Source organism: Vidua macroura, chromosome 1, assembly GCF_024509145.1.
Source record: "Vidua macroura isolate BioBank_ID:100142 chromosome 1, ASM2450914v1, whole genome shotgun sequence".
Taxonomy (NCBI): Eukaryota; Metazoa; Chordata; class Aves; order Passeriformes; family Viduidae; genus Vidua; species Vidua macroura.
Window position 1 is genome coordinate 117,225,161 of NC_071571.1, and position 14,998 is coordinate 117,240,158.

Consider the following 14,998-nt stretch of genomic DNA (forward strand, 5'->3'; position numbering starts at 1 on the left):
AGAACTGTCAAGTTAGCAACATGGTTCACTCCACTTTTGGAGGGTTCATTCATTGCTGAGTGCAAGGAGACAAGAACAGACCTTCACCTGGCAGAAAACAGCTGACTTCCACCTCACAGATTTTTATTTTCCCAAGATTTTAGTACCAAATCTGACAATTAAGACAAATTATAAGGCTCCTGTCAAAAACTACAGTCCAGCCAGGCCATTGCAGCAGAGACTTCTCCTGCCCTGTGATATGATGTAGATCAGTGGGAAGCCAGTGTCTAGTAATCAGGTGCTGGGGCTCTGGCTGCAGCTGCTTGGGGAGTAACTGCTGAAGGAAGAGAGGCAGCAGCCAGTGAAGCTGCTACACACACGTATTGTAGACACTGCAGGTGCAAAATGTGGTTTTGGCCAGCACTGAAATCTTGAACCCATTGTATAGATAATGGGGCTATACTTCATTAATTGTGGGCAGGAGATGGAGATAACCCTAAGAAATATAAGTTTCTCTAAGCCCAAGGAAAAACATGCTGATTGTCATTCTGCTAAGCCCAAATGAACAAATGACCTCATGGTGGGCTGCTTGTTTTACAATTTCTGTGCATTTATTGCAATGCATGCTACCAAGGCATGTCTCCAAAGGAAGCACGTGTTTCTGCAGAACACCGAATTACAAACGCATCAAGTGGTCAGCAATATCTGGTCCCACTGACCCAGCTCACATGCACTGTGTTGGTTTGCCCTGTTGTTTCTGCTGCCCCTAATATACACATAAATTACTCAGCGAGCTCGTAACTCGTTATTCAGCAGTAGCTCTCCCCATAATGCTTGACAAGGTGGATTAAGGATGCCTTCTGACTCTGCATTTACCATTGCCTGGGAATGAGTTTGTGATTGGTGATTGATCTGCTCCAAGAGAGTGGCATCCCCTTTGTGAGCCCTCAGTTTGCATCTTCATTGTGCCCCAGACTGGAAGTTGCCATCTGTGCCTCTGAGGTTTTTCCACTGACACAGATCTCTGCAATGTCCCTCATGCTAGGACAGGGGACCTCACTAATAGCTACAGTGATCAAAGTTATTGCCTCCCACATTAGTGACTCTGTCCTTCAGATCTTGGTGTTTCTCAGGAATTAGAAGTTATGAGGTTGACTAGGTGATTCAGACTACCCTTGCCTCATCTTCTCTGTCAGATAAGTCATGTGTGGCCCCATGTGGCAATCCCCATGCTGTGCAGCGAGCTCAGGACATGCAGACTAAGTCCCCAGACCACCATCCTCAGCAATGTACAAAACAAATAGAACTGTCATAATTCACAGGAGCACAAAGACTGAAAATTTTCTGCCTCAATTGAACACTATATTGCAAAGTTCCATGGCTCACCAAGTATAAAATAATCCAGACAAGTCTGTTTAATGTTATATTGGTTAATTTTACTCAGTTCCAAACTGTCCTTCTTTTTAGTAAGGTTCCTAGTAATGCAAATGTCATTCAGCTTTATTCAGATAAACCATGTCAAGTGCATATGTTTAGCAGAGAAGTGCTCCTTTCTGCCAAAAAATTAATTCTGAATTTGTATAATACTCTTTGTGAACAAACAATGTTTTTATTACCTTTGTAGAATGCATCTTCCCTCTACAGAAAATATGGTTACTGACAGCAGAAGAGATTGGAATAAAAGCAAATCTAACATTCAAAATAATAATGGGTATTTCTACATATTAGCATTCATACCAAGCTTAAAATCAGTACTATTTGGATCACAGATGACTATTGAATGCTATGGCAAAGTAGCTATAAAAGCAACAATAACGACAAATTAAAAATAGTTAACAGTGTGAATTGAAGATTTAATACGTTTTCTTCTTTTAATGTACAGCCCATTCCCAGAATTTCACTGGACCATGTGGACAGACCAACTGTCACAGCTGTCTATCAAGGCTGAATTAGATGAAGACAAACAATACAGGCTTTGTGGTTCAACTGAAGCAGCAGTCTCAAAAGTTTCCATTTCTCATCTGCGGGCACTGTGGGAGCATTGTCTTCCCCCTCTCTGAAAAGAGAATGGAACAATTATGTTACTGAAATTCCTCTGCAGTGGGTCTGAAAGACTGTTTATGTCCAGCCAGGAAGACAGGGGAAACTAAAAGCTGGGATTTCATGACAGCAGGTGGGAGCAGTTTCAGGGTATATACTTCAGTGCCATAATGGTACTGATTCTTCTCTTTCAGGGTAAAGCCAGTGCTGCAAGATTTACTAGCAATAGAGGAAATGGCAGTAAAATTGCAAAGTTAAATGCAGTGGTAAAATTATTAATTTGAAACAAAGTTTAAAAACTGGCTTTCTGAATCAGTCTGGTAATTGATTCTAACCTGGTGCTCATGGTAGTAAACTAGAAAGAAAAATATACTGGTCACAGAGAACTTTTTACCATTTACTGTTTTAGGGGCCTTACTAAATGAAATGCTGAGTACCAGCTCTCAAGGGAATCAGGTGGGCTCAAGGGATAGAAAGCAATCACTCAATTTCTCTTAACAGCAGTAATATTCATTAGCAGCATTAATCAATACTTGATTTCATGCAAACACATATTCATGTGCTTTGGCATAACCTTAAGATCCAGGTGCTCAGGTTGTCCCAGTGCTCCCAGTTCAGAAGCAATGGGTATGAGAGTGTCTGACTGCTTCATTCTGTTGTAATAAGTTCCTTTTTCTTCCCCTGAGGTTATTATAGTGCTAACAGTAGCTCAGTGTGTACACACAAACAATCTGAAAGTGCTTGTGTGCAAATGGTCACCCGGGGCTACAACTGCTTGCAGGAAGAGTCAACGCATTCCAGAGAGTTCCCACTCTGGTCCTGACAGGGGAAGGGACTGTAAAGGTTGTCAGTAACCAGCAGTGCTGCTAAGATGTCAGTGCCTACCCACAAGACAATCTGTGTTGTGATTTCCACATACTCCCTGGTTATCACTCAATACCCCCCCAAAGCCACGTTGTCTGGCAGCAGCACCATTTGATGGTCCCCTTAAAGAGCTTTCTACCTAAGGCAGGCTGTAAGCCGTGTAAGGGTTTTACACTCCATGTAACAGCACGGAGGATTCCCAGCTCTTCCTGGGGCTTGGTATACAGGTAAAGACATAAAAAGACAAAATAACAACCAAGTAATAATAACAAGTTATTCTCCATCTCTGGAAAAACTCTTGGCATGTTTTTCAGTGGGCTACTGATACAAGGGTGCAGGGACCAACCAGCTCCCTCCCTGAACTGAACAGAAAGTTTCCGCTTTTGTGTCCAGAGGTACCGGATCAGTGCATAAAACTGAACAATTCAAGTGAGAAAATTCAAAAGAAGCCAAAACCTTTGTGGTTTTAAGGTTCCATTTAGGTAAACTAATGCTGTGACACAGTGACACTTCCTCAATCTCACTTAGTGCTTAAACTAATTAAGAAAATTGTTTTACACACTGCAGTGAGTAGCATCTCCCTTCTTTCTTGGATAATCCCTAGTGTGATGTAAGGGTGATTGAGTATCTAATTACTCTTTAATTGAATGCACATTTTGTACATTTTTAGCCAGTTCAAGCTTAATGCTTTTAGTCCAAAAGTCAGTGAAATTAACTTGAACTGGGATTTGGTACCTATTGTATTAATGAATTACTTTCTGAAAGGAGCCTAATTATGAGCCAGTCTGAAGATTTGAGCTGTGTTTGTTACAGAAATACTTAATGTATTGTCTGACAAAAGACTGATTGTATATATTGGTAGTGTTGTTATCCATGTTTACCCTTGTTTATTCTTGTTTAACAATAACTTTCCTACTTTCTGGTGAAGTCCTCTACAGACCACATAATTATTCCCGAAGAAAACCTTCCAGGATCAGTGCCAAAAAGCGTAAATACCTGCAAAATCTGAGAGTTCTTCACAATACCCATGGTTTGGAAAAAAAATTATTAGCAAGGTTAATCAATGCTCAGAAATCAACCTCAGAATGTAAAAAAATAATTATTTTTCCAAGAAGATTTATATCTAATTCTTTCATATACAAAATTTTATGCACCTGCATTCTTCACAGAGAAAATTTTCTTGTACAAAACTGGGACAAATGGAACACTATAAATTTTATCTCAGAAACAAGGAGCAAAAGTAGGAGCAAAGATAAGGAGCAAAGCTGGTATATTTTTAAGAACCAAAGTTCCTATAGCAATAGAGAGAACAAATTTAAAAGAGAAGATATGAGAAAACTTCAGTGAAAAGGATTATTTTTCAAAGTCTTCCAAAAGTGTTGAGAAAGTGCAAATAAAGAGACTATGGAGAAATTAAATAGGATGGCCACAATAACATGTCTTTCCATCTGATAGGGAGGAAGTAAGATGTCCCACTGCAACAGCTTTAGGTCAAGATCAAAACCTTTATTCTGCTACTTAAAAGTAGTCAATCTCCTTTCTGGAGAGCTTTTCCACTTCTTTTGTCTTACCATATTCCTTATCCTTGTCTCACACAATGTCCTATTTTTTTCTTTATAAAAGGATCTTTCCTTCTCCTCCTTAACACTATGATAAATCAAAAAGTTTAAGAGTTTTTAAAAAAAGCAAAATACACGGGTGGCAAAACCAGTATAATACTGACAAAATATTGCCTTTATCCTACAAACAGCACCTGAAAGTACAGCCAGGTGTGGATTCAGAGTGTCTCAGAAAACAGAACGGAGTACCTTATGAAACTTTTATCTTTCTTGAAACACTTTGCATTCCTTCCATGAAAAGGTTACAATTTATTGAATCGACATCAACTTCTGTGGGCATTTAACTACATCTAGCTAACTAAAATACACCTTTGTTTGTCTTGAGCTACAAGGATGCATAAATGTTTTTAAAGAAAGTTTTGCTGAGTAGCACTGCTCTGTCATAAACTCTCTTTTTATACATAAAACATTGCTAGCAACAGTTAGTGCTGACATTCTGTTTCTTGAGTGGCAAGTACCAGTTACAAAAACATTTTCAGTAATCCAAATAACTTGGAAGGTTTCATTTGCTATTTATTTACAAAACATGTCTGTTTGCTTAGTAAGTGTTTGCATATTTTTCATTGCATTGTCTTTATCCATATGAAATAATCAGAATTAAAAAGTTCAAATAAGAGTAAGGACGACCTGGATCTTCAGTTTCAATGGAGTAATAATGTTCTGCTTAAATCTGTGTGATTTCATCCAGGTAAAACAGAGTGCACTTCCAGTGCTTAACTTGTATAACATTGGTAAAGGAGGAAAGCATATTGCAGGCTTTCTTCATTGTATTGTACAAACATATGTACCTGTGTGTCCTTCTAGTATCTTTGATAATTGAGAGTCTATTACACTATATTTTATATGCACCACTCTCTTTTTTAAAAAATGGGTGTAGCTTTATCAGTGATGATTTAAGCCTCCCACTATTTTGACTCACCACTAATTTGCAGCATTTTCCCCATCAATGAAAATGCCATGGCAGAGTTTCAGTGCGTGTTCAGACTCTAACTTGTGTTGTGATTGCTAATAAACATGTTGTGAGGGTGTTTTGTATGACAGGCACTCTGGGGTCCTACATTACCAGTTCCCAAGCAGCAGTCTACAAACTATACATGGTTATGGTAAGCTGCTGGGAATTATACTCTCAAAACTCTTTTTATGAAAAACTGATGATAACAGCAAATTATGAATTGGAAAAACTGTATGATGCTGGTAGAAACTCACCGATCACAAAATTTAGGAGCATTTGTCAGCATGAAGTATCTTATTTGAAGCATAAGCAGGGATCTGATTCCTAGACTACCTTGTGACATTTTTAGCTTAGAAAAGGAAGCACAATAATCTTTCCTCCTGGCTTCTTTACATGCTAAGGGATTTTGAACATTTTCCATTCCTCCACAATTCATATATTTCTAACAAGAGCTCAGTAAAGAATTGAACAAGGACAATTCCAATATGATACTAACTCTGAAAACTCAAAATGGTTTTCTTTCTCATTTAGGGCTTGATCACCTGCTATACTGATGCTCTGGCCTGGACACATAAATACCACAACAAGGACCAGCCTATGACTCTCGGCTGCCTCTGGCTACCAAGTCCCTACATTCTGGCCCCCATGTCTGAGGTATGTCACATAAGCAACAAAAGCGTTTTTCTAGTCACTTATTTGAATTATCAGCAGTGGGAAAATAATTTATGCTGATATTACAGGGTTCACTTGCAATCTCAGTGCACAGCCTACCCCCTGCTATTACAATGAAGTAGTGGGAAACAACCTCAAAAGGCACCCTTTTTCAGCCATTCCTGGAGGTTTTGGTTGCCTGAAGGCCCCAAAAGTTTTGTTACTAGTAGGCCTCTGATTATGGTGTGTAGCTCACAAGCCAAATGTGTTTGGCCCTCTGTCCTACAGTCATGCGCTCAATTGTAAGCACATTCTCAAGAACTCTGAAGTGGCAGCAGAGGGCTGGGCACTGGACATTAGACATTTAATACAGAAGAACGAGAGTCAGTTTTGGTGATAACATGGATTTCAGTTTCTTTAAAAGACTAAAACTTAACAATTAAACCAATCACCTTTTAAGTACAAACTCTAAATTCACGGAGACAAACAATGACCAATAAAAAAATCACTCACTTAGAAGAAGTATAAGTACTTAAATTTCAACAAATCTAGGAAATTGGTGTTTGCCTTTCTAAAGAACTAGTGTTGATAATCTTTGTGTCAGGTTGATTCAGGATTTTCAAACAGGAAAATGATAAGAACAGTTGTAGTGGCCTAATGATGCATGGCTGCTGATAGCTCATTCCAGCTCTGGACCTACACAACAGGAAAGGATAAAATCCCCAAGTGTTAGAACTTCTGCAGAGCAACTTGTTTGTGAACTTCACAAATTGTAAAAGCTGCTAGTAAACTGAGAGTAAAGACATGTGGATTGCTAATGTAAATGTCCATTAAAATATAAATTTCATTGAAATACAGTCCATAGCATTGCATCACCCTTCCCATTTCTCAAAGGCAAGAAAGGCAAGGTGCAGCTCCATGGCTCACTCCGGATTTGAATGTTCTTTCATATTCTACAATCTAGTATCATATAATTCACAATTCCATAAAGAGGAGAGTGCACCACCACCTGTTCAGTACTAGTTCATTCCACTGGCAACACCAGATCCCCTATTTAATATCCTGGGGAAAGGGCAACGTAGTTTTGTAGCCACAAGAGCTGCTCAGCAGCTTCAAAAGCAAGGAATTTGCACTATCTAGTCACAAAATGCACCAGATAGTCACCTCATTGCTGTGAAACTAAAGTTGTGCCAGCTTCTCCTTGTCTGCTCAGACCTCTCAGTATTATGCAGAGAGTGTCTGTAGCATCAGAAATGCAGTCTCTGTTCCTCCCACCCTAAATTACACCTTCCTGTTCCTCAGGCCTAGCAAAACCTTGCTATTTTAATGATGTCATTTAATTGTTTTCTCTAATCTTGAATTTACAACTAGGAAAAGAGTAATTATATTAAGCATGTTTTTAATCTGAATTAATTTCTGCTATCATAATTTACAGGACATTGGATAAACTTGCAGCTACTTGCAGTCTGAGTCTACCACAGATGTATGTGTATGTTTGAGTATGTGTATGGACTTGTATATATAAAAATTGATGCTTTCTCAGGAATTTCTGAATCAGTCACAAATGAAAAAATGTTCAGGAGAACTTGAGTAATGTATGCAGATGGAATAGGTATAAGACAACATCACACTTGGAGGATAATTATGAATACAAAATAAATTGCATCTGAGATAGGGAGTTTTGAGACAACACACTGGAGATCAAATTCTTTTATTAATTATTCTCAGAGGAAAGGAAATTAAAGTTTATCACTTTAAAAAGAAAATATTCTTCTACCAAATTGGTTTTTAGAACAAGCTCTTACTGTCTTCTATTAAAAGAGTCTTGTGGATTTCAATGATCTCTATAATAGGCATCTATTTGACCTCCTCTTAAACAGGAGCAATGCCATTTACCTGCTCTATGCATGGAATCATGTGTTTACACCCTGGTGTATAAAGGGATGAAGACACGCTGGCATGCCATACTGAGTTCACTATCATTACAAATTCCAGTTGATATCCAAGTGTTTGAAATCAGAAGTCTTGCTCATTCACAGATAAAGCTGTTCCACTGATGTAAAAGGGGAAAGGCATGTCTATCAAATCAGCTACATGTAAAGCAACACAAATTAAAGAGAGGGTGATAAATCCATTGAAAACCAAAAATAATGCTGTCTTCAGTGAAGAATGCAGTACTGGAAAAGTACTTATCCATTAGAAAAGGTAGCAAGCCCCAAAATTCCATCAAGCCTTCTGGAATAGTCACAATTCACCTATTGAGAAATAGTGTGTCAAGACTACAACTGTGAAATAAATACCCTTTAATGAAATGGAAGATTTAAGATTTTTGTTGTTTGATTTCTAGAAGCTATAGCATTTGTTTTCTTCACTGTTAGGCTTTGTTGCATAACAATAGTAACTATAAATCTTATTCCAAGATTATCTGAAATTATCAAGAAATGGCTCAATGCCCATAGCAAGGGTTCTGAGTCAAGCAGGAAGTAAAAAAGAAACTAGCATTAACACTGAGGAAGTCAGTCAGAAGGAAGGAACACTCAGGAAGTCAGAAAAGGACTTGGGAATCCTGGCAAACATCAAATTCAAGCTAAGTCAGTAACGCACCCAAGGCAATAATGAAGTTCTGCAGCTTTCTAGACTGCACCAGGAAAAGCATTGCCAGCAGGTGGAGGGAAATACTTCTACTCAGCACAGACAGAACATCTGGAGCACTGGGTCCTGTCCTGGGTTCCTGGGTTCCCTAGACATACTGGAGAGCAGCAACAGGCTACAAGCATGGTAAAGGATTGGAGCACCTGTCATTAAAGGATGGCTGAGAGAGCTGAAACTGCCCAGCCTCCAGAAAAGATGTTTCAACAGGGATTTTATCAATGTGTATAAATACTTGATGAGAACAAGTAAAGAAGATCACACCAGAATGCATCTTCAGCTGCATCCAGTGAAAGAAGAAGAGTCAATGGGTACAAACTGAAATACGGGAAATTTCATTTAAAATTAAGGAAAACCTTTTTCCCTGCAGGAGTGCACAGGTACCTGTGCTTAGAGAGGTTAAGGAGTCTTCATCCTTATGATATTCAAAACCCAGCTGGACACATCTCCGAGTAACCCACTGTAGTTAACACTGCTTTGAGCAGAGGATCAAATTAATAGATCTCCAGAGGAACCTTTCAATTACAACTACTCTGTTATTCTATTGTTCTTCACTCTCTAAATCTGAACTCATTTTTTTAACCTTCCATGTCTGAAAGCAAATTTATACTGAGCTTTTCCTCCAAACTCCTTAACACCTGATCGGTTCTTTCATTATTGGATATGATTTTAAAATGTTAGAAATTTTTTAAACAGCCTTTTCAAAAGAAATGTACTTGAAAACTTTAGCAACTGCAGGAGAAGAAGAATGAAAAGGTCATTTAATGGGATGTAATTTGGATGCATGTCAAAAACCCTACCAAAACAGAATCCAAAAACTCATTAACCCCAAGCTATAGCTGAGAGAGATACATTTTCAGCAGAAAATAAGCAGAGCCAGGAGAGGCCAATAAGATAGCAGCAAACTTATTCTAAAAACTACCAGGTGAAAGAGAGCAGAGAAGCTACAAAGTTCTCTCTGTTTTACTATCCTGAAGGCCCCCTTTGGAGCCTGGCCAGACTTTGTCTTAGAATGGGGAGGAATATTTTGAGATCTGGGCTTTTCTATGATGGAGGAACATTAAAAAAAAAAAAAATAGTTCTTTCCCTGATATTACACACCATGATATTCCATGTTTGTGTCAACTCTGCTTCTTATTCAACAAATTAGAACAAATTACATCAAAGATCAACATATGCCATTTGATCATAAGCCACAAAGGGTTCTGTTTTGTCAAGGTTTAAATCAAGGCTGAGGAGCAGATGTTCTGAAGCTTTGGGAGCATGGTGTGCATAGAGCCTGCATTCTGATTCAGTCAAAATTAATTAGACCTTTCAAACAACCTCTTGCTATTCCTGTGGATACATTTACAGGAACATTTGTCTCCTTCTTTCTCCAGCAGAGTAGCAAGGTCATGGCAAACTAACATTCCCCAAAGTTCTTCAAGTGGCTGTGCCACACTGGCTTGGAATAAAAAAAAAAAAAATTGAAAACTTTACTGACAGGAATTCCAGCAGTCTTGGCAGAGGAGCATAGTGTAAGAAAAGTCAAGCAGTGTGTTTGTAATTGTAATATTAAAGACATACCAGAGCTTCAAAATAAAAGGTAATCTCCTCTTTGAAAAGAAGAAACGCTCCTCTTGAATCACTAGGAAGATGCTGCCCTGAAAATGATCACTTCCCCATCTACTGCTGAGTTTTCATAGCAATATTCAGCTGATGTCAGCAGTCCCAGCTTAATGGACTGCCCTCATTCCTGTGAAGGAAGGAATCTTTCTGAGGTCTGTGTGAGGAGCTACTGTTCCTCAACACCCTCCTCCTGGAGAGGTGTGAGGAAATCACTACAAAGTAAGTAGGATTGTTTCCTTCCCTTTTTACCCCTTTGCATAGAAGAAATGTGAACAAAGCCATGTGATTTCTTTTTACACTTCATTTTTTTTCAGCTCCCTAAACTCAATAGCAAAGATATATAATGAAACCTTGATTAGTTCAGTGCTACTTGGACTGATGCATACAAAACTAGAAAGAGCTGACCAAATGAATTTCTGATAAATAATTCAATCAGGTGTAGAGAAACAAGTGTCATTTCTTCTGTGAGCTACACTGTGTCAGAAGTCACAGTTCTTCCTCAGTGCTTGAGTGTCCATAATTACTATGGCCCTGCAGTAAGGACTATTACTTTGCATTAAAAATCCCATCATTTGAGAATTAAAACTGCAGACTATTTTGTGAAGCAAAGCCAAGATAAATCTTATTACATAGAAAAAATCTTTATAAGTATTGACAAATGTAATAAAATTTCAAACATGAAAGCAAAAGGGAAATTTTTACATTTCAATTCCATCATTGTAAAGGAAACCCTTTCATGCTTAAAATTCAATCTCAGTGTGTCAAGTAATTTCACTGTTACAGACTTGAATTACCTGCACTGGCCTGAGGGCATTATTCACTCTCTGAGAAAAATTGTACTTTAATATTGCTACGATTTTCACAAGTAATTTTTATGCAGAAGCTGAGATGAATTTGAAACATCCATTTCAAGATTAAAGTGACAACATTTGGTTACCATGAGAACCATGTAATTGAGAATTGGTCTTAGGGATATGCCCAAAATTAAATATGAGAATGAGAAAATCATATGAAAAAAAAGGATCAATGTTTTGGGTTTTTGTTCAACTTCTGGGATGCAGATATTAAATAGGGTTATAAAATACAAAAAAAACCTTACTTCAAAAATGTTTAGATGCATACACTATATTGAAGGCTTATGCTATATGGAAAAACCATGAAATTAATGAAATTGTTGGTCATTGTCCTAGCCAATTTAATAATTTCTATCATATGCAGGAGAGAGGATAATCTTCTCACTTTGTTTTAATGGATCTATTTTTTGGAAGCACTGAATTATCAATCTTTTTTATGGCCTATCTGCTGCCTGATCATTTGGTACTTCACATGAAACTGGGAAATGGATCCAGAGCATGTTCTGAATGGGCTTAACTCCACAACAGAGCCTGGCATGAACTAGAGAAGGCAAGAATTTAAAGTACAAATAAATATCCTTATCCAAAACAGTTTATCAAAAGTCTTTAAGCAGCATGCTTTCCAGATGAAACCCTAGATTAATTGGTTATTTTGTAGTTTTGGAGAAATGAGAAGATAGAAAATCTGAGGCTTTTATATTATGTGTTTCAACAGTAAATAGGGTAATGGAGAATACCCAATGTTTCTATTATTTAAATGAAGTTTTTTGTGGGAAACTAGAGGGAAAGTTTTACCATGTTAAAAAGCAGTAGTACTTATTTAAAAAGCAATCAAACAGATTCTTTTCTTGATTATTTCCCAGATTTGCTCTCCTATTTTTTGCATTAAAGCAGGATCAATTCATTTCAAAATCAACCATAAAGCTGGTGCCTTGACTCATTACTTTCAAGGCAACAATTTGTCTTAGAATAATAGAATTGTTTAAGTTACAAAAGACCTTTAAGATCATCATGTCCAACTATTAACCCAGCATTGCCAGGTGGTCCACCACTAAACCATATGCCTAAAATCCCATCTAATATCTTAAATGCCTTTAGGAATGGTGACTTAACCACTTCCCTGGACTTTAACTCTCTTTGAATCTCACTGCCAGGTTATTCATTATAGCAAAACATCCATTAACTAAGTTTAACAAGGATTAGAAGTAACTGTTGAGCATTGAGGGGATTTATTTTATATATAAAATAGATAGAGGCTGGGGGAACATGACACAAGAAGTTTTAATAACAGCAGCAGGGTTAATGCAGGTTCATACATGTATTTCTCTTGCTCTGTGTGTCAATGAAGGTGGAAAAGAAGTAGCAACTCATTTGATTAATGAAATATGAAAAATTAGCCATGACAGAATTTAATTTGTTTCCTTTCATACCTTCACTGAAGTTGCCCAAAATTCAGACTTGTTGGGAAGGAACAGCATTGTGGGGAAAAAAAAAAAAAAAAAAAAAAAAAAGCGCCTCATTTTACAATTAAAGACTTCCTTCCAGAACTACTACCCTGCTTTTTTAACAGGGTGAAAAGACCCACCAATGGCTGGTTTTCCAGAAACATGGGAAGAAATCAACCAGTAAAACTCAGTAACTGGGGAAATACACCACATAACCAAGGCATACTGTGCTCTTCTTCACTGCAGCAGGAGAAATTTAAAGCTACAAGAAGTAATTGTGATGTAAGTGGGCATTGTGATTCACTGCCTGGATGGTGGTGAATTACTTTCTTGTTTTCTATTGCTTTTCTTGCATGCATGGCTTTTGCTTTACCAATTAAAATGTCTTTGCCTCAACCCAAATTCTCTCACTTTTACCCTTCTGATTCTCTCCCCCATCCCACCACATGGAAGTGGACTGAGCAGCTTGTGGGGCTTGGTTGCCAACTGGAGTTAAATCATGACATAGCCAAACTATTATACACAGAATGAAATAGAGATTACAGTGTCAACATTTACAATTGTGACAATGTATCATAACATTAGCTAAAATTAAGTGCATTTTCTACTTTAGCTAAGTTACTTCAAAATTTTGATTTTTCTGCTAAATTTTTGCTTACCTGACTGAAGATTCATCATCGCTCTTCCTCCTCTGCTACTGAAATGCAGCCCTGATGACTCTATCACTAAGTGGCTGAGTTGGTCTGAAGTTATCTCCTAGGATTCCATCAGAGCCCTCTAAAAGTTCAGCACCTTTAACATGAGTCCTCAGTCTTCGAAATTCCTCTATCTGAAAGACAGAAAAACAGAAATTAAGAAGCTGAGACACATTCTTCACCAAAACCAGCCCTGTACATCCAATTCTGCAGCTTTGAAAATGGCAGTGTTCAGGTGACATATAGTAAGGTCAATATACATTAATAACATTTTAAAATAGTTATCAGCACTGTCAAAATATTTGAGATATAGAGAAAAACAAGAACTCTTAGGCACATGGTTTGGCAAACTTATCCTTTGCCTTCTCACAACTTCTTTTAAGATCTATAACCATCTTGGCCACTGCAGATTACATCCTATGAATCAGCCTTACTGTTGTGTGTTTAGAGCAGTAATTCTGGTCTTCTTCTTCAAAGAAATGCATTTTAGGAATAACTTGCTTGACTATAAATTGTTTTGAAATTCTCCTAGTGATTTATTTACTGCCTGAAACTGTTGTTATCTTCTAACCAGAAGAATACTAAAGAGACATCTTAGAGGATGTCTGTTGACATTTTATATGGAAAAAATACAGTTTTTGTGATCAAAACAAAATACTGCTTCAAAAGATCTGCAGGTGTAGATAGTCAGAAAGTCAAATATAGTAAAAAATAAATATGAAATATTTAAATTGAGCCAAAACAAATATGTTTCTTGCTTATAGATTCTTTCTAGATTTTTCTAAATCTAATCTGGTGTATGGAAGAATATGAGCAGCTTCCATCTGCATCCCTGGTGTTAGCATCAAGTGCTGCATGATAAAAACCTTTACCTTACTGTTCACCAGTGCTGTTTTTAAAAGTCTGGTATTTTAAATAGTTACAACTACTAGAAAAAAATGCTTTTTCTTTGACATATTCACAAGCTGTTTTAGCTGGATACAGCAAATGTACTTGATGGCTGACTCCCCTAGCCTCAGCCTCTGTACTTGGACTTCACTATGCACTTCACTTCACTATGCAGTTCATCACTAACTTCAAACTGAAGATACACAGAAAGTAAAATGGAGCCTGAAGTATACAATCATTTTAATATCTAAGACATTATAGAGTTAAATTCTCCAGGAAAAACACCCTAGGAAATATTACAGGGAGAATGTAAGCATGATTCCCAAATTAAATTAAATGAGGTACTAAACAGCAGGTAATGGCATTTTTATTCTTATCCTGCCTACAGAGAATACTTTCTTACTGCAACCTGGAACACAACTGCCCTCACTGTTGTTTTCCACTCTACAGCAGTACTGATACAGACCTATTTAATTGATTTAGAGGCTAGTTCTTCTCTGCTTTATTTTCCTCAAAAAAACAGTATGCTTGGAAATCAACACCCAGTTTGTGGCAGCTGAGATATAAGGCAACAGCTTAGACTGCAAAAATGAAAAAAAGCTCCTTGAAGGTGCTTTTAGAGGCAGAATCCTGTTATGGAAGATTGTTGTTTAAAGCAAACAGAAAACAAACCCACTACCAGCTTGGAATTGAAAAAGTCTTCAGAACTCAAGGGCTGGTAAATGACTGAAGGAGTTTTGTAAAAGCATACTTT

The 14,998-nt window shown here is 37.5% G+C and overlaps 1 protein-coding gene across 1 annotated transcript in view; it reads right to left on the reverse strand.

Moving 5' to 3' along the window:
* Nucleotides 1–1,393: 1,393 nt before the first annotated feature.
* Nucleotides 1,394–14,998, reverse strand: part of CA8 (carbonic anhydrase 8) — a 48,620-nt gene continuing 35,015 nt past the window's right edge. Inside the window, exons 8-9 of the mRNA XM_053995353.1 lie at nucleotides 13,321–13,490; nucleotides 1,394–2,035 (exon numbers count right to left, since the gene is read on the reverse strand). Of these exons, the coding sequence (XP_053851328.1) occupies nucleotides 13,356–13,490 (135 nt within the window). The 3' untranslated portion in view covers nucleotides 1,394–2,035; nucleotides 13,321–13,355. The remainder of the gene's footprint in view (nucleotides 2,036–13,320; nucleotides 13,491–14,998) is intronic.